Source organism: Bombina bombina, chromosome 6 (genome assembly GCF_027579735.1).
Source record: "Bombina bombina isolate aBomBom1 chromosome 6, aBomBom1.pri, whole genome shotgun sequence".
Classification (NCBI taxonomy): Eukaryota; Metazoa; Chordata; class Amphibia; order Anura; family Bombinatoridae; genus Bombina; species Bombina bombina.
In genome coordinates, this window is record NC_069504.1 from 886,857,202 (window position 1) to 886,877,791 (window position 20,590).

Consider the following 20,590-nt stretch of genomic DNA (forward strand, 5'->3'; position numbering starts at 1 on the left):
TTGGAAGATGACTTCGCCCGGATAGAAGACCTCTTCAGCGCCGCCTGGATGATGACTTCATCGGATGGAAGATTTCTTCAGCGCCGCTTGGAGGATTAACTTCTTCCGCTCCGGATGTCCTCTTCAGTTCCATCGGTGGCTCGGCTGAGTGAAGACGACTCAAGGTAGGATGATCTTCAGGGGATTAGTGTTAGGTTTTTGTAAGGGGGGTTTGGGTTAGATTAGGGGTATGTGGGTGGTGGGTTTTAATGTTGGGGGGGTTGTATTTTTCTTTTACAGGCAAAAGAGCTGAACTTTTTGGGGCATGCCCCCACAAATGGCCCTTTTAAGGGCTGGTAAGGTAAAAGAGCTTTGAAATTTATTTAATTTAGAATAGGGTAGGGATTTTTTTTATTTTGGGGGGGGTTTGTTATTTTATTAGGGGGCTTAGATTAGGTGTAAGTAGCTTAAAATTGTTGTAATATTTTTAACATGTTTGTAACTTAATTTTTTATTGTTTGTAACTTAGCTTTTTTTATTTTTTGTACTTTAGTTAGTTTATGTAATTGTATTTAATTGTAGTTATTTGTAGGTAGTTTATTTAGTTAATTTAATGATAGTGTAGTATTAGGTTTAATTGTAACTTAGGTTAGGATTTATTTTACAGGTAATTTTGTATTTCTTTTAGCTAGGTAGTTATTAAATAGTTAATAACTATTTAATAACTATTCTAACTAGCTAAAATAAATACAAAGTTACCTGTAAAATAAATATAAATCCTAAGATAGCTATAATATAATTATTAATTACATTGTAGCTATCTTAGGGTTTATTTTACAGGTAAGTATTTATTTTTAAATAGGAATAATTTATTAAAGTATAGTGTAGTGTTAGGTGTAATTGTAACTTAGGTTAGGATTTATTTCACAGGTACATTTCTCTTTATTTTAGCTAGGTAAGCTATTAAATAGTTAATAACTATTTAATAGTTATTGTACATGGTTAAAATAAATTGAAAGTTACCTGTAAAATAAATATAAATCCTAAGATAGCTAGAATATAATTATTATTTATATTGTAGCTATATTAGGGTTTATTTTAAAGGTAAGTATTTATTTTTAAATAGGATTCATTTAGTTAATAAGAGTTAATTTATTTAGATTTATTTAATTAATATTTAAGTTAGGGGGGCGTTAGGGTTAGGGTTAGACTTAGGTTTAGGGGTTAATCATTTTATTACAGTGGCGGCGGCGTAGTGGGGGGCAGGATAGGGGTTAATAAATTTATTATAGGTGGCGACGGTGTAGGGGGGGCAGATTAGGGGTTAATAGATTTATTATAGGTGGCGACGGTGTAGGGGGGGCAGATTAGGGGTTAATAAGTTTGATATAGGTGGCGACGGTGTAGGGGGGGCAGGATAGGGGTTAATAGGTTTAATATAGGTTGCGGCGGGTTCAGGGAGCGGCGGTTTAGGGGTTAATATGTATAGAGTAGCTTGCGGTGGGCTCCGGGAGCGGCGGTTTAGGGGGTAATAACTTTATTTAGTTGGGGCGGTGTAGGGGGGGTCAGATTAGTGGTGTTTAGACTCGGGGTACATGTTAGGGTGTTAGGTGCAGACAGCTCCCATAGAAATCAATGGGATGTCTGTCAGCAGCGAACTTGTACTTTCGCTATGGTCAGACTCCCATTGATTCCTATGGGATCCGCCGCCTCCAGGGGTGGCGGATTGAAAACCAGGTACGCTGGGCCGTAAAAGTGCCGAGCGTACCTGCTAGTTTTATGATAGCTAGCAAAAGTAGTGAGAATGTGCCGCAGTTGTGTGCGGAACATCTGGAGTGACGTAAGAATCGATCTGTGTCGGACTGAGTCCGGCGGATCGATGCTTACGTCACAAAATTCTACTTTTGCCGGTCTCGAGCCTTTGATAACTAAGGCGAATCAGCCTCGCCACAAATACGCTGCGGAATTCCAGCGTATTTGAGGTTGACGGCTTGATAACTACCCCCCCATACGTGTATAATGCCCAGCAGTGAAGGGGTTAATTAGGGAGCTTTTAGGGAGCTTGCAAGGTTCATTTTAGCTTTAGTGTAGGTATCAACCTCCCACATGACACATCACACCCCCAGATCCCTCCCAAACAGCTCTCTTCCCTCCCCCACCCTACAATTGTCCCCGCCATCTTAAGTACTGGCAGTAAGTCTGCCAGTACTAAAATAAGAGTTTTTTTTGGGATTTTTTTTTTAAAATAATAATTCTGTTCTGTAGTATCCTCCCTTAGCCCCCAACCTCCCTGATCCTCCCCAAACAGCTCTCTAACCCCCCCTCTCTCTGCCTTATTGCGCCATATTGGGTACTAGCAGCTGTCTGCCAGTACACAGTTTGAAATCAAATATAGTTTTTTTTATTTATTTTTTTAAAAATACTATTTTCTGTAGTATAGCTGTCCTCCCTCAACCCCCAACCCCTGCCAGATCGCTAAACATTTTTAATATGCCCACCCTCACTCCCACCGAGTACCACCTTGTGCTTTCATACAGTTGTTCCATAGTGTAGGGTTCCCACCTGCCTGCGCGCGCCCGCTCCCGTGCACACGCGCACACCCGCTCCAGTTCACGCGCGCGCACCCGCACTTGATCCCGCACTCGATCCCGCCCTCCTTCCCACCGATGGCCGCCCACCCGCCTCCCTGGGTAAGCTCCCACCCACCAACGAACATGGCCATCGATGGCCGATGCAGAGAGGGCCACAGGGTGGCTCTCTCTGCATCGGACGGCTAAAAAATGTTATAGCAGGATGCCTCAATATCGAGGCATCACTGCTATAACATGAAAGCAGTTGGAAGTGATCAGGATCGCTTCCACTGCTTTCAAAGACCAACGACGTACAGGGTACCCCATACGTCGTTGGTCATTAAGGGGTTAACACGTTAAATGGACTGAAAAAGCTTTCAGGGCCTAGAGTCCATTGTAAAGTTACATGAATAAGTGCTCGGTATCTAAAACTAATCTTAAAAACAGGGGCACTTTCATTCATTAAAGGGATAGGAAAGTCAAAATGAAACTTGCATGAATCAGAAAGAGCATGTGATTTTAAGACACTTTTAAATTCACTTCTATTTTCAAATGTGTTTTGTTCTTTTGGTATCCCTTGTTGAAAAAGAATACTCACATATCCTTAACTAGTGGGAGGTAGCTGCTGATTGGTGCCTGCACACATTTTTCTCTTGTGATTGGCCAACTGTGTTCAGCTAACTGCCAGTAGTGCATTGCTGCTCCTTCAACAAATGATACCAAGATGATGAAGCAAATTTGATAATAGAATTCAATTGGAAAGTTGTATAAAATTGTACGTTCTATACAAATCATGAGAGAACATTTTTGGGTTTCCTGTCCATTTAAACTTTACAATGAAGGTTCTTTTTAAAAAATACCTTTCTTTATGGAAAACAGACCGGCGATCCTCTGCCCGCAGCTTCTGCTGTAGTTAGCACAGCGATGACGAATTCGGCTTCATCCAATCGTTGCATGGCCTTTTTATTTTTGTGTCTTTTGCTTGATATTTATTAGTCAGTGTATCTGGACTTTATTAGTCAGTATATCTGGACTTTTAGATATTACTTTTCTTTTTTCTGTTTTTATATCTATTTTTTTTTCCAGCTTGCACCTGCTATACACTATTATATTATATGAAGTAAGCAAACCATCCCCCCATATATTTCTATGAACCATTAGAAGTTCCCACAGTGTCTGGCAAACTGAAGATGCTTGAGTTTGTTTTTGGATGAGAGTAGAGGCTTTTTTCTTGAAACTCTTCCAAACAACTTGTGGTGATATAGGTGATGTCAGATTGTAGTTTTGGAGACTTTCTGACCCAAGACGCAACTAGCTTCTGCAATTCTCCTTGGAGATATTTTGGTCACTCGAACCATCCTCTTCACAGTGCGTTGAGACAATATAGACATGCGTCCTGTTTCAGGCTGATTCATAACATTTCCAGTTGACTGGAACTTCTTAATTATTGCCCTGATGGTGGAAATGGGCATTTCGATGCTTTTGCTATTTTATTCTCTTATAGCCACTTCCCATTTTGTGAAGCTCAACAACATTTTGCCGCACATCAAAGCTATATTCCTTGGTCTTACCCATTGTGATGAAGGGAATTTGGCCTATGTGTTACCTCATATTTACACCCCTGTGAAATAGGAAGCCACACATATATTTAACAAAGATTATTTATTTATTTTTATAAACCTGTGTTGTGTTTGCAAATGTTTGATATCCATGAGAGCAGAATTGATTTGTGTATTTTTTTTAACAAAAGGATAAACAATAAAGACAATTTTCACAGCCTTCTTTGCTCATATTTATACATATATGTATGTGTGTATTGTGACAGAAAGTCTGGTTTGGTGATAGAGAGAGTATATATCAGACCAAGTTTAATACATTTCACTTTACCATTTTGCTAAGAAACCCCAGGGAAGTGATTAGTGTTTTTTAGTTGTGAATACCTTACAGCTGTTAAAGACAATTAAACTCAGATGTGGCTCATGATTACTGCTCCTAAGGTTTAAAAGGGAAGCATTTCTCTAGCTAAGTAGATTACAGCCAGGCAGGAGGCCTGATATGATGTGTTGTGAAAAATATGAACTAAACGTTTTGCTGTATTTCTGTTTGCTGTTACGTTCTGTAAAGGACATTTGTATTGCTGCAGACAACGCAGACAGAGATTTGGTTTTTAGTTTTAGAAGCTTGTGCAGAGATTGTATCTGTTCCTTTTGCCTTACTTGTGAACAAACTGCTGCTGTTAAAGTCACCTTGCTATTTTGGAAGAAAATAAAGTTTTGAAAACTTTAACTGGATTGTCCTCTATTGCATTTAAACCCTAGAAGACAGTGGTTGCAAAAGGATCTTGTTACAGTATGTATGTATATATATATATATGTATAGATATATATTTTACCCCCAAAAATATATATATATACTGTATATATATATATATATATATATATATATATATATATATATATATATATATATATATATATATATATATATATATATAAATATTAGCTGTGGTGTGGGTGCACTCTTTTATTATGATTATTATCAGGTATTTGTAGAGCGCCAACAGATTTGGCAGCGCTAACCACCAACCGTCTCCAACTGCCATTGTGCTAACCACACATACTGTAGCTGCAAATAAAGCACTCACTGGACTTAGGTCAACTTTCAAAATATTCTTTTTATTGATGTGACGATTGGGGATAAAAGCAGAAGGGATTGTTGGGTCTGAAACGTTGCACCTGTTTAAGGTTCTGTATCATCAGGATAAATAAAGAAATTCTCACCTGAAAACTACTGTGGTGCTGTCACAACTTTCTATATGAACTGTATTATTTGAAGGAAAGCAGATACTCGATTGTGTCTGGCAGGATAATTAGCTGGGTTTCAGTGCTGGACTCTATCTCTACATTTCTATATATATAGAACATATTCTGCTATCTGAAGAACATTGGAATGTGAAATATTTATATTTTATGTCGAGTTATTGAGAATATGCGATTGGGTTTGTGCATGAGTAAGGGTGTTAGTTTTTTTCCACTTTTCGCAATCCCTTGAAGTCTATAGGAGAATATGATAATAAAGTCACGATATTCAAACTTTTTACTTTTAACTTGTAATTAGACATGTGCATTTCATTTCGGCCTGAATTTTGTTTCGGACGAATTTTAGCCGATTTGGAGATTCGAACGCACCTGAATTTCCAAATCCGCACCATAACTAAAATCCCGAAAAAATTCTGAAAATGAATAAATCAGTTTTCAAATTTTCGGATCCATTATTCATATTCGGAATTTTTCATTGTTCTAATCTAAACCGCAGTTCCCCGACATCGCCAACTAACTAAATCACTAAATAAAGCTATTAACCCCTAAACTGCCATTTTCCGACATCTCCGACACTATCTAAACCTATTAACCCCTAAACCACAGTTCCCCGACATCGCCAACACTAACTAAACCTATTAACTCCTAAACCGCGGTTCCCAAATATCGCCAACACTAACTAAACCTATTAACCTCTAAACCGCAGTTCCCCAACATCGCCGACATTAACTGAAACACTAAATAAACCTATTAACCCCTAAACCGCTGTTCCCAAACATCGCCAACACTAACTAAACCTATTAACCCCTAAACCGCCGTTCCCAAACATCGCAGACACTAAATAAACCTATTAACCCCTAAACTACCGGCCCTCACATCACAACAACCTAAATTAAACTATTAACCCTTAAACCTAACACCCCCTAACTTTAACATAATTAAAATAGACCTAAATTAAAGTTACAATTATTAACTAACTACCTATTTAAAAATAAATACAAACTTACCTGTGAAATAAAAATAAAACCTAAGCTAGCTACAATATTACTATTTACTAACTACCTAGTTAAAAAAAAACTTACCTCTGAAATAAAAATAAAACCAAAGCTCACACTAATAAAACCTAACATTACTAAAAATAAAAAACCTAACATTACTAAAAATGAAAAAACCTAAAATTACAAAAAAAAACGAAATTATCCAAAAAAATAAAAATTATTCCTATTCTAATACCCCGTTTTTGTTAAAAAAAAACCACCCCAAAATAAAAAAAACCTAATCTATAATAAACTACCAATAGCCCTTAAAAGGGCCTTTTGTAAATAAATAAACCTAATCTACCCAATGCCCCAAAAAGGGCATTTGTATGGGCATTGCCCTTAAAAGGGCATTCAGTTCCGTTTCGGCCCATTAAAAATAAAACATGCCTAATCTAATCTAAAAAAAACAAAAAAAACAACACCCCAAATATACATTTTTTTTTAAATCAGCCAATAGGAAGGAGAACTGCTTAATTCCCATTGGCTGTTCAAATCAGCCAATAGGATTTAAGCAGCTCTAATTCCTATTGGCTGATTTAAATTTTTCAGCCAATAGGAATGCAATGGTACACCAATATAAAAGGGGTACCTTGCACTGAATCCTCAGTGTGCGGCAGATGATCGCATGAAGAGGACCTCCACGTCAGACCGATGGACCTCCCCCTCCACACATCGACCGATCGCCTCCGCAGGGATGAAGAAGATGCCGGTCCCACGATGGATGAACATGGAGCCGCCTGGATAAAGATGCTTTGCCGCTGGAATGAAGATCGTTCGCCGGACTTCAGCAACTGTGAGTACAGATTTTGGGGTTAGTGTTAGGTTTATTTTGGGGGTTTTTTGGGGTTTTGTTTTTTTTTTAGATTAGGGCTTTTTTTATTTTAATGGGCCGAAAAAGAGCTGAATGCCCTTTCAAGGGTATTAAAAGAGCTAAATGCCCTTTTAAGGGCAATGCCCATACAAAATCCCTTTTCAGGGCAATGGGTAGATTAGTTTTTTTTAGTTAGGTTTTTCTTATTTTGTGGGTTTTGGGGGTTGGGGGTTTGTAATGTTAGGGGGTGTTTGTTTTTATTTTCTTGCAAAAGGGCTGTTAACTTTAGGGAAATGCCCTACATAAGGCCCTTTTAAGGGCCCTTGGTAGTTTATTATAGATTATTTTTTTTTATTTTGGGTTGGTATTGTTTTTGCTTTTTTAAAACGGGGTATTAGAATAGGAATACTTATTTTTTTGGATAATTTTGTTTGTTATTTTTTGTAATGGTAGTTTTTTTGTTGTAATTTTAGTGTTTATTATTTTTGTAATTGTAGTTTTAATTTTTTAGTAATGGTAGGTTTTTTATTTTTTAGCAATGTTAGTTTTATTAGTTTAAGCTTAGGTTTTATTTTTATTTCACAGCCTGGTAAGTTTGTATATAATTTAACTAGGTAGTTAGTAAATAGTTATATTGTAGCTAGCTTAGGTTTTATTTTAATTTCACAGGTAAGTTTGTATTTATTTTTAAATAGGTAGTTAGTTAATAATTGTAACTTTAAGTTAGGTCTATTTTAATTATGTTAAAGTTAGGGGGTGTTAGGTTTAGGGGTTAATATAGTTTAATTTGGGTTGCTGCGATGTGGTTTAGGGGTTAATAGGTTTCGTTAGTGTTGGTGACATTTGGGAACGGTGGTTTAGGAGTTAATATGTTTATTTAGTGTTTTAGTTAGTGTCAGCGATGTTGGGGAACTCCGGTTTAGGGGTTAATAGCTTTATTTAGTGATTTAGTTAGTGTTGGCGATGTCGGGGAACTGTGGTTTAGGGGTCAAGAGGTTTAGGTAGTGTTGGCGATGTGGGGGGGCGGTGGTTTAGAGGTTAATAGGTTTAGTTACTGTCGACTATGTGGGCAGACAGCGGTTTAGGGGTTAATGGCTTTATTTAGTGTCAGCGATGTGGGTGGCGGCAGCAGTTTTAGATAATTTTGTTTCTGTAATCGCCAGCATATTAGTTATGTTAAGTTAAATAGTTTTTTCGGATCCTTTCATTTTTTCGGAACCATTCTTTATACATATGTGTCATGATACAATCATGTGGAGTAGTTGATACCTGGATTGGCTACCCCGCAGAGGTGGTATTGTGTTCTCAGCCTGGAAAAGGTTAATGTGAATTGCCTTTTTCTGTGTGTGAAAACTGCTTTCAGAAAATCTGTAAGCTGAGACCCCCCCTCCTTCCCCCCTCCTTAGTAGTGTAACTGTGTGTAGGAATGCAGTACGCTCCCCCCTTGGAGACTGATAGTGGGAGCTAAGACTTGTTTGCATTGGTTCGACTCGTTGTAAATTATAACCAGGGCATTGTCTTTGACAAGACAAAGAAAGTTTGGTTTAAATATGTAACAGAAAGACTTGGTGGGCAGAACTGCCTGGGACTCAATCCACTAAACATCTGGAATGGCAGCTCTCCACATATCTAAAGGAACTTGGTAATACGTTAGATATTGTGTGTAATTATTTTCATGTCCCATTTTCTTTTTAAAGAACTGTAGCTTTGCAATTGTATGTTATTTTGAATGTCTTTAGAATTTTGCCCTGCGTCACCTGTATTGATATTTTGTTATTAAACACGTAGAAAATCTAATTCTGTCTTTTGGGCTCTAATATCCAAATTCACACTCCTGTTGAGACAAGGTTAAAGGAACGTTACCTAATTGTTAAATAGTGTGAGTTTTTAGGGGTTCCCCAAAACTCCACTTTAATTTAAAAGTTTTGGTGGTGGCAGCAGTAAAATTGTTAACTAGAGCAGTGTGGACAAGGGTTGGAGACTAATGAGGTGTCCCTTTTAAGGTCCTTTTGCAGAGTTGCAAGGTTAAGGGAACCAGAGCTGTGTGCCATTAACCCCTTCATGCCCACACTCCTCTATTGCGATGTTGAGAAGGTTTGATTCGTCACAAACTGGCTGGCAGCGGTGGGGATATTTTGAGTTTTTTAGTGCTATTTGTATAGTGAAATAAATGTGATAACAAAAATCATAAAAGGAAAACCAAATAAAGTTCTGAATCAAGGATATGTCTGTGTCCTCTGGATGAGTTTTTCAGCTTGTTAGCATTCCTCAGTGAGATCCCATAAAAAAGGAAACAGAAAATTGCAACATAGTGTGAATCTGTAACGGCACTTTGAGGAAGTAGTTGTTTTGTAACAAATGACTACTCACATTTGTTGAAGCTTTCGACTAAGCTCAAGGATATGCGCACTCCCACTTTATACTGATGGGAAAACAGTACACTAGGCAAAACTTGGATACAAATTTATTTTAAAATATATAAAAGCGTCACATAAGCCTTGATAACACCACAATGTAAGGGTACAAAAGCAGATATGCTGTAACAAATGCTTCAAATCGCCAAACTTGCAAAGAGGTAAATGGATCAGCAGGAGTGTGACCGCCGAAACCAAAACCTCTTTAGTAGCAAGACAATAGCGCTAAGCCCCCAGGTGTCCTGGCTAGTGTAGAGACGCAATAAAACTCAATATAGAACAGTTCAGTTCAGATGTACGTTTCGCTGGTATGCTTTGTCAAGGAATGTTAGTGCGCATGTCCAAGAGTCCTTTTAAACAATCCATTGATGAGTTTCTGCCAGGTTTGTAGTTACATCCTCCATTTTGGAAGTTGGCATTTAGGTAATTTGTCATTAAACAACTAGTATGTTTTTCAACTTCTTTCAGTTTTATACATTTTGTTGATATATGCATAGATGTTAAGATGGATAACCAGAATTGGGAAATTATGCATTATAATGTTATTGCATTATACATATATTTTGAAGTTTTGCATATATGTATAATGCTGTATAAAGTGGGAGTGCGCATATCCTTGAGCTTAGTCGAAAGCTCCAACAAATGTGAGTAGTCATTTGTTACAAAACAACTACTTCCTCAAAGTGCCGTTACAGATTCACACTATGTTGCAATTTTCTGTTTCCTTTTTTATGGGATCTCACTGAGGAATGCTAACAAGCTGAAAAACTCATCCAGAGGACACAGACATATCCTTGATTCAGAACTTTATTTTGTTTTCCTTTTATGATTTTTGTTATCACATTTATTTCACATTTTTTTCTTTGTGATATTCGGTATATTTATTGCTATTTGTATAGTACTAAAAGAAATTACATGTTTTTGTGTAATTTCCCAAAGACAGAACTCAGTGCCTAATTACAGAGACATACAACTCAAGACCTGGTACCAAACACTGTTGACCCTCCTGTAGCCCAAGGACTGTTACCTGGTGCTGTTAACCCTGTAAGTGTCATGGAGTCTGAGCTACAGACAGCACTCAGATATTTCGGGGATGTTGAACCCAAACTAAGAATGGAACTGATCCTTAAGTATCAAGAGGAGAAGAGAAGAAGAGAGAGAGAGGCTGCTGAGAGAAAAGAGAGAGAGAAGCTGCTGAGAGAAAAAGAGAGCACGCAATAGCTATAAGGGATACCCAGCGGAGACATGTGCCAGAGGTTTTTAAGTTTACCATAATCGAGGCACCTCTCCTGTACCCAGAATTTTTGCAATATATTTGCCAGACAGTGAGCCCGTTGGGCAGAAGAGTGCTCCTGGGAATGGAACCTGATTCAGCAGAAGGGGCTACAGACAGCACTAACAACGAAGCCCCAGTAGCCAAGTGTTCCACTGTGCAAGCTGTATCACCTCCCTGGAGGGAAGGAATGTGCCAGCAACTGACAACCGATTCTACAGAAGTACCTTCCCCTAGAACATCTCCCATCAAGGGGGCAGAAGCTGCATTGGGCAAGGGGGATACCCACCCATGCATTTGGTGCCATGAGTTTGGGCACCTGAGTTTTGCCTGTCCCACCAAGGAGAAACCTCAACACGTAGTCTGGGCTGGGAATACAACAGGGAAACCTGCAGCAGCTTTGTTTGTGGGTGGGTCAGCAGGTAATCTGCAGAGTGTCACAGAGGTAGACTGTGTGACCATGAGACTTCAGGACACTGGAGCTGGATATCGCTTGGTGCGCCCTGAAGTGGCAGAGGATATTATCCCAGGAGAGACTGTGGATAATAAGGAAGTTTGCAGGGAGTGCCCTGCGGCATTTGTGCCCCTGGATTGGGGTGTGGGAAAAGGTTTGCAGGAGGTGGGGATTTCTGCGGATATCCCTGTTGTTTTGTTGGAGGATGATGTGGGCCGGATGCTTTGTCAGTACACCCCAGAAGACAACACCTGCAACCTGGAAGGGCCAGTAGAGGGCTCTACACCAACTGAGGTACTGTGTGACACTTTGGGGGACCCAGAGGGGAAGCTAGAGATGGACACATCGCTAGCTGCACTAGAGCTGGAGGTATCCCACCAAAGAATGAAGAATGATTCCCTTGAACATGATTGCTTGGAGGGGGGGCTGAGGGTTAATGCAGCTCTACCTTTGTGTACACCAGTAATGCTTTGTTCTGATGAAGAGGGATGTATTGGAAATGTTTGTGACAATGTTACTTCTATTAAACCTTGGCACTGGGGGGAGGGATGTATTGAAAATGTTTGTAACAATGTTGCTTCTATTGAACCTGAGCGCTGGGAGGGAGAGCCTAGGGTTAATGATGATTTACCTGAACCTGTACCAGTAATGTATTGTGCCAGTGAAAAGGGTTATACTGCCATTAATTGTGACAATGTGATACCTGATGCAGTGTGTGGGAATGTGAGAGGGCAGCAGAGCTGGGCAGACGGGCAGACTGAGTGTGTATACCCTTCTAAGCTAGAACCAGCATTGCATATGCAAGGAGGAGTGAATGGCATGGCTGGTGTAGGGGCCAGAGTATCCTGCCCTGTTACATAGAGTAAAACAGGGTGGGACCCTGGGTGTGGCTGTGGACCTCCCCTACAGGAATGGCAGATGTGAAGAAGAGGGGGAGGGAGATGTAGCTGCAGTGACTAATGAACCTGCTACTCCTACAGAGCATATTGGGGTAGGTGTGAACAGTGGAGTATCTGACCTAAGCATAGCAAGAATTTCTCTTAGTCCCCTAGTGAGTTACCCTGGGGGGTGCTAGATCCCTTTATGAGTGAGAGCGAGTGTGTGATATCCTGCAAGAAAATGTCCTCCACGAGGAAAATTGTGTCAGCTGATGCTAACCGTTACAGTGGGCAAATGAATGCAGAGAGTGGGCAGAAAGGGCAGATCTGGTCTTATGAACGAGGAAAGACTAGGATTTAGGTTGACATAGGGGATCAGCATGGGCTGACCCCCTATTTCCACCATTTTAAAAGGGGAGGTGTCATGATACAATCATGTGAAGTAGTTGATACCTGGATTGGCTACCCCGCAGAGGTGGTATTGTGTTCTCAGCCTGAAAAAAGGTTAATGTGAATTGCCTTTTTCTGTGTGTGAAAACTGCTTTCAGAAGCTGTAAGCTGAGACCCCCCTCCTCCCCCCCTCCTTAGTAGTGTAACTGTGTGTAGGAATGCAGTACGCTCCTCCCCTTGGAGACTGATAGTGGGAGCTAAGACTTGTTTGCATTGGGTCGACTCATTGTAAATTATAACTAAGGCATTGTGTTTGAAAGTTTTATTTAAATATGTAACAGGAAGACTTGGTGGGCAGAACTGCCTGGGACTCAAGCCACTAAACATCTGGAATGGCAGCTCTCCACATATCTAAAGGAACTTGGTAATAAGTTAGATATTGTGTGTAATTCTTTTCATGTCCCATTTTCTTTTTAAAGAACTATAGCTTTGCAATTGTATGTTATTTTGAATGTCTTTATAATTTTGCCCTGTGTAACCTGTATTGATATTTTGTTATTAAACACGTAGAAAATGTAATTCTGTCTTTTGGGCTCTAATATCCAAATTCACACTCCTGTTGAGACAAGGTTAAAGGCACGTTACCTAATTGTTAAATAGTGTGAGTTTTTAGGGGTTCCCCAAAACTCCCCTTTAATTTAAAAGTTTTGGTGGTGGCAGCAGGGAAATTGTTAATTAGAGCAGTGTGGACAAGGTTTGGGGACTAATGAGGTGTCCCTTTTAAGGTCCTTTTGCAGAGTTGCAAGGTTAAGGGAACCAGAGCTGTGTGCCATTAACCCCTTCATGCCCACACTCCTCTATTGTGACGTTGAGAAGGTTTGATTTGTCACAATATGCATTATTTTATTCTAAGCTTCAGAATAGAATAATGCATATGAATAAAAAATGGATCTCAAAAAAACGAACGGATCCGAAATAACGATTTAACTTAACATAACTAATTTGCCAAAATGAATTTTGTTTTAAACTTAACTAAACTAATTTGCCGAAACTAAATTATTTTTTAACTAATGAAAACGAAATGAAACAAATTTTTTAGAGTTGCACAAGTCTACTTGTAATACCCACACTACCCGAAGCATGCAAAAAGCCAAAGCCTAGTAGAATTAACGCACAAGCGGGAGCGATAAATAGCTCTCCACTCCAATCTAGCCCTTTATAGGGAAACTAATCATAATCTGTTGCAGCAGTTAAAAATGATTTTTTTTTCTTTTGTTTCTCTAATTTCCAACATCCACTTCCCCACAGTTATATAAAGATGATGCTCCATGAAAAAAAAAATGAAAATGCAGTTTATTATTTTTAATTCAAATTTAGGATTCCGAAAAACATAAAGAGATAAGTCATGAAAAGCAGAAAATGTCAGTGGCAGGATTAAATGGTCAGGGCTCAATGACTCACTGCTCCCATTACACAGATTTGTTGTTGTCCTGTATGAGAGAAACAAAGGGAGTCTGTCAGTTTTTATGGAGATGATAGTGAGTTAAGCCAGACACAGTATCACAGGCTTTGTGCCTGAACTATGTGTCCATTTCATAATCTCAATATACTTCCTACTTCAAAAGTAGCCCTTCTGCAAGGATGAAATTCACATTTTTTAGTCAGTATATTTTCTCTTTATGCCAACTACATAGGGTTGCAGCCTCTGCCATGTTTTCCTGGACACTTATGAGTTATACATGCTGCAGGTTAAGCAGGGCGGAACATGTATTTTGCCTCTGGACATCACCTTAACAGTGCTGATGAACAGAATAATACATGTTCCTCCCTGCAAACCCTACAGCATGTGTAACTCATAAGTGTCCAGGAAAACATTACTGAGGTGGCAACTCTACAACCACACATGGTGGTTAGCTCCTAAAGAAGCAAAACATAACATATCAATCCACTGCTGAAAAAATGACTGCCCTATTAACTTTAACTCCTTAACCCAAAATTATGTAGATTTTGGGTTAAGGAGTTAAAGTTAATGGGACAGTTAACATTATATATATATGATTTTGATCTGGTGGTCAAATAATGGCATCAAATATACCAAGATGGGACTAGATCAAATACGGGTTGTCTACTTTAAAAATATAAACAGTTTTCATAGGTAAATCAAAAAATCAAAAACTCTATTTCTGTTTAAACTGAACTTTGCATTATTTGAGGTCTGAAAACACTGCATTAGCAGCGACGAAGTTACAATAGCGCGCGCAATAACCTATTCCCCCATAGATGTCAATGGAGCAAAAAAAGTGGGGGAAAAAAACTAACACCATACTCGCTCTCAAACCCGATCGCATATTCTCAAGTGCGCTAACCTGACATGAAAATAGTAATATTTCACATTCCAATGTTCTTCACATAGATTCATACATATTTCTACATATAATAAAAAAAAGGAAAGGCGAGGGATAATTGTACATTGTTAAAGGGATAGTAAACACCAAAAATCTTTTACCATTCCCCAGTTTTGCATAACCAGCACAGTTATAGAAATATACTTTTTACCTCTGTGAATACCTTGTATCTAAGCTTCTGCAGACAGCCTCCTTATCTCAGATCTTTTGACAGACTTGCATTTCAGGCAATTAGTGCTGACTCTTAAATAACTTTACGTGCATGAGCACAATGTCATTTATATGAAACACATGAACTAACGCCCTCTAGCTGTGAAAAACTGTCAAATTAGAGGCGGCCTTCAAGGACTTAAAAATTAGCATATGAGCCTACCTAGTATTAGCCTTCAACTAAGAATAACAATAGAACAAAGCAAATTTGATGATAAAAGTAAATTATAAAGTTGTTTAAAATGAAAGTGAAAGTGTTTGTATAAGTTAAAGGCGCCTATAACATAAAAGGTGATATTATTCTAAATATCACTTGTGTAATAATAGGAAAAATCTCAAAGGTGAAAAACAAAATAGTGCAAATATAAGTACATAAGTAAAATAGTACTAAAAAATACTGTTAATGTACTGAATATATGTCAGTGTGTGCAGTCAAAAGCACATATATAATGTGTCTAAACACTAAAACCCATAATGTAAAATATACAAATTCATAAAAACAGTAGAATAATTGCACTAAGTGGAGTGGAGATAAAGTAAAAAAGGTAAACAATATACCAGTGCAAAAATGATAATAAGTGCAGAACAATGGTAAGATATAATTCAAAGCATAAACTTAGTCCCCATCAAAGAGTTCCAAAAGAAAAAGTCCTTTGAGATCGAAAATGAGGATGTCTCTGATGGCAAATTCAATCAGTGGGAAAAACGGCAGCAAATCTTCTTCAAATGTTGTTCAACAAACGAGCAGGAATCTGGAGATAGTGGAAAAAGCAAAGAAGGCGCCACAATAGTGCTCTATCAATAAGATAAAACAATCGCGCACAGGTAAAATGCAAACTTACAGGATCCAAGGCACTTGAGAAGTGCCACAGGTACGTTCTGAACTATTAAAGCTGTTCAGCAAGCTTCTCTTTCGTGTGAACTGAAACGACAACCTCGCAGTTGCCAATCCAGGGTAACCAGTCAGTGAGGTGCTTTCAAATTCTGATATGGCCACAGACTAGGCACAAATATTAGAGTAAAATAAAGCTCTTGATGACTGAAATAAAATCAACTTTAGTTTATTGTTGAAACACAACGCGTTTCTCGGTCCTCCGACCGTTTCATCAGGTGTATACATTATAATAAAACATCACAGCTTATAAATGATCAGTCGGCGTCTAACAAAATTGAGTGCGCCTGCGTACAAAAGTAAAAGACCAATCAGTGCATAGTAAAAGTCGGCATGACCCCTATTTGTCAAAACAGAGGGTGTGTATTTTCATTGATAACAATAGCGTATAACAACGCTTAATGCGCTTGCCCACAAATTGAGGACCAATAAAAATACAGAGAAAACCGGCTCTTACCCGATTGGGCAAAATGGTGGGTGTGTGTTATTACTGTGTTATTACTAGTGTCACCAAACACACATGCGCAACCTAAGTTATATCAAAACAGTCAATGATCCATAAAAAGGAAAACATATAAATATAAATTTAAAATTCTATACAGTTATGAACTGCAGCAATATTAACATAAATGAAAAAACATAAGTAAACATGAGTGTACATATTTTTAACATTGCTCACGGACCACTGAACATAAAATGACCAGATCTGTGTTAGCCTATGTATAAGCAAGTGTACCATCAATGTCCAAATATATCAAAATTCCCTAAAGAGTAATCCTATAAAAAATTATTTTAAAAAATTATTTAATTTTTTTTTTTTATATGGTAACACAAAGAAACTTAACATAGTATCGATCAACAAGGATTAGATGAATCATATACATCGCCCCCTCTGTATGGGGACTCCCATATAACATGACATTCTAGATGTCAGGAATCCTAATAGATGTACAGGTGGAAGATAATATAAATCCTTTATTCCTATTGAAACTAATAGTGTACAAATATTAAAAACCACATGTGTATTCCATAGTGCATAAAATTAAAATGAAAAATAAAGAATAAATAATAAAGAAAATTAAAAGACCATATTATGTTCAAATATTTCCCCAACAATTCACACCAATCGTTACAGATATATATCAATTACGTAATTAAATTACTGTATTGTGATAAAAATGTAAAAATGCAATTTGCTGCAGTTCATAACTGTATAGAATTTTAAATTTATATTTATATGTTTTGCTTTTTATGGATCATTGACCGTTTTGATATAACTTAGGTTGCGCATGTGTGTTTGGTGACACTAGTAATAACACAGTAATAACACACACCCACCATTTTGCCCAATCGGGTAAGAGCCGGTTTTCTCTGTATTTTTATTGGTCCTCAATTTGTGGGCAAGCGATTTAAGCGTTGTTATACGCTATTGTTATCAATGAAAATACACACCCTCTGTTTTGACAAATAGGGGTCATGCCGACTTTTACTATGCACTGATTGGTCTTTTACTTTATCAGAATTTGAAACCACCTCACTGACTGGTTACCCTGGATTGGCAACTGCGAGGCTGTCGTTTCAGCTCACACGAAAGAGAAGCTTGCTGAACAGCTTTAATAGTTCAGAACGTACCTGTGGCACTTCTCAAGTGCCTTGGATCCTGTAAGTTTGCATTGTACCTGTGCGTGATTGTTTTATCTTATTGATAGAGCACTATTGTGGCTCCTTCTTCTTTGCTTTTTCCACTTGTTTAAAAGGACATACCCTATCTGAATCATGAAAGATTAATTTGGACTTTACTATCCCTTTAAGATCAAAATTCTGAGACTTTTGAATTAGTGCTTGTATTAGCTTTCCCTAGAATTTTAGAGTCTTAAGGCAGTAATATACACATTTATGTACAAAAATGCAAGTAGATTTGCGGAAAGAAAAAGACTGCCAGGCTCAAAAAACAAATTTGTCCACAAAATCTGAGTAGAAAAGGAGAAGTAATTATCTCTCAATGTTTAGGCATTCATATTAAATAACTTTATTGAGAGAAATATTTAAATGAAAGTCCAACCAGACTTGTACACGCACACACACACTGTTAAAAGTAGCTTGAACTCAGCTTATAAACTTAGCTAGGGTTAGTGCAGTGATTCAGAACCATCCCAGAACAGCCTGTTTTGTGGTGCTTGCCACTCATCAGCTGGGAGAAGGTTTGAATCACAGCCGGGTGAAGTTGATTTCTGGGCAAAATACAACAACATTTAAAATTAGGGGGAGGCAAAAAGTGAGTTTAAAAGCCCCCACTACGCACAAAATATAGAGAAAATAACTCATTGTGTAGTTCATTAACAAATCTAGACAGGCCAGAAGGCTTGTTTTTCCCACAGAAAACCTCTGAATTTCATTGTTTCCAATGCAGCAAGGATTCTGGGTAAGATATGCAAATGAGGTTCACAATGACACACTTTTTTACTTCAAGTCTGCTTTTACTCAGAGTGGCAACGACCAAGAAACAGGCTGTCCTGGGATGGATCTGAATCACTGCACTAACCCTAGCTAAGCTTATAAGCTGTATAAACAGTGATGCTTTGGCGTAAAGGGAGTCTGCGTAAAAGCAGACGAAGTAAAAAAGTGTGTCGTGAACCTCATTTGCATATCTTTCCCAGAATCCTTTGCTGCAATATAAGTGTTTGCCCCTCCCCCCAATAAAGGTATTTCTAAAACAGCCACTGGTCATGCATTGATATTTAAGTTCCGATATTTCAGGCTGTTGTATTTGAGCAAGCACATAAACGCTTGTTTTTCCCAACTTCTAAATAGAGACTATAAAGGCTTAAAATAATATATTTTTTTTAGATATTAAATATGTTTCCATTTATCTAATTACATTATAGCCAAAACAGATAATTATGTCGTGTTCTTGAACTTATTTTACTACTACATTTGCTGACACTGCTTGTCATCTGCAGAAGTTAAAGCTAATCTATTATATCAATAAAGGTCTTGAGGTTAGTTGGTTGAGACTGTACTTGAGTAAAAACACCTGACACTTGAGAGCAAAGTATGGTGTTTTCTGTTATCTGAAAATATATTTTACAGCCCTGTCCTCTCTATCTTTTTGGTGATAGATGGAGGTCCGCCTGTCCCAAGGTAACCCCATAGGATATGTCCATTTGCACTGGAATGCACTGGTCACTCACATATCACTTTTAAATGCCAACAAAGAAGTTGTCTTGCTGATCATTGGACCAAACTTCAATACAGTTATCTTTGGAAGTTCCAGCTTTGAGGTAAAATTGTGACGTAGACTCGAGGGACACTTACCCTGCAGGGACATCAGGGTTTATATATAACTCAGTGTTACACAACTACTGGGAGTCTGCATGTGTCATATAATGAATGATGAATCTGCTTCTACAACTGAAGGATGACAGAGTGACATAATTATGAACCATACCTCCTTTTGTTGGGTGACATAGACAGCAGGAAACTCTGAGTTTGTCCCCACTTCAGGTGACTGAGGGGGAAATATAAGTAAAGGCTATGCCCCTATTTATCTTCAGGTTGAAACTGTGAGAGCCCCTCGCCCTGCAGTGTGACACTGACATGGTGATAACAGAGCAATTAGACCTGCAGGACTACCATAGTGACACAGAATAGAATGATAAACTACATGCCCAGTGAAGCTTTGATATAGAGCAATTGCTATCTTTTGTCACCAGATTAAATCCAAAGATGAACAGCATGTTGTGGGGATGATAAACCATGAGGCTGAACAATTCATTGCCTCCTTCCCAAATGATCTAGAGGTGACAGTAAAAGCGGTGGTGATGGGAGCCTGCTTCTACCTGGTAAGCACATTCATTCAGAAAGAAAGTTGTTACTGTTAAAGGGACCATCTACACTAAAATTGTTATTGTTTAAAAATAGATAACGCCTTTACTACCCATTCCCCAGCTTTGCACAACTATCATTGCTAGATTAATGTACTTTAGAACATTTAAACCTCTAAATTTCTGCCTGTTTCAAAGGCTCTATTGACAGCCTCTTAATCACATGCTTTTTATTTGCTTTTAACAACAGGAGACTGCTAGTTCATGTGGGCCACATAGATAACAATGTGTTCACGCCCGAGAAGTTATTTAAGAGTTAGCACAACACAATACTAAATGCAAAAGATAATAAATAGTCACAGTCATGTGATCAGGGGGCTGTCAGAAGAGGCTTAGATTCAAGGTAATCACAGAGGTAAAACATGTATTAATATAATTGTGTTGGTTATGCAAAACTGGGGAATGGGTAATAAAGGGATAATCTATCTTTTAAAACAATAAAAATTCTATTGTAGACTGTCCCTTTAATATATAATATGCAGAATCAGTATATTGCTTGTAGAAAATAAGCATACATATAATTAAAACTAGATTAGATTATCCAAATGTATTGTTTTGTATATAGAAACCT

General features: G+C 38.1%; 1 protein-coding gene across 3 annotated transcripts in view; it reads left to right on the forward strand.

Annotated features, from left to right (window-relative positions):
- The window catches only part of LOC128663863 (phospholipid scramblase 1), a 185,086-nt gene that overhangs the window by 99,943 nt on the left and 64,553 nt on the right, over nucleotides 1-20,590 (forward strand). For all 3 annotated transcript variants that reach the window (XM_053718410.1, XM_053718412.1, XM_053718411.1), the window contains exons 6-7: nucleotides 19,255-19,416; nucleotides 19,849-19,977. In XM_053718410.1, coding sequence (XP_053574385.1) covers nucleotides 19,255-19,416; nucleotides 19,849-19,977 — 291 coding nt within the window. The remainder of the gene's footprint in view (nucleotides 1-19,254; nucleotides 19,417-19,848; nucleotides 19,978-20,590) is intronic.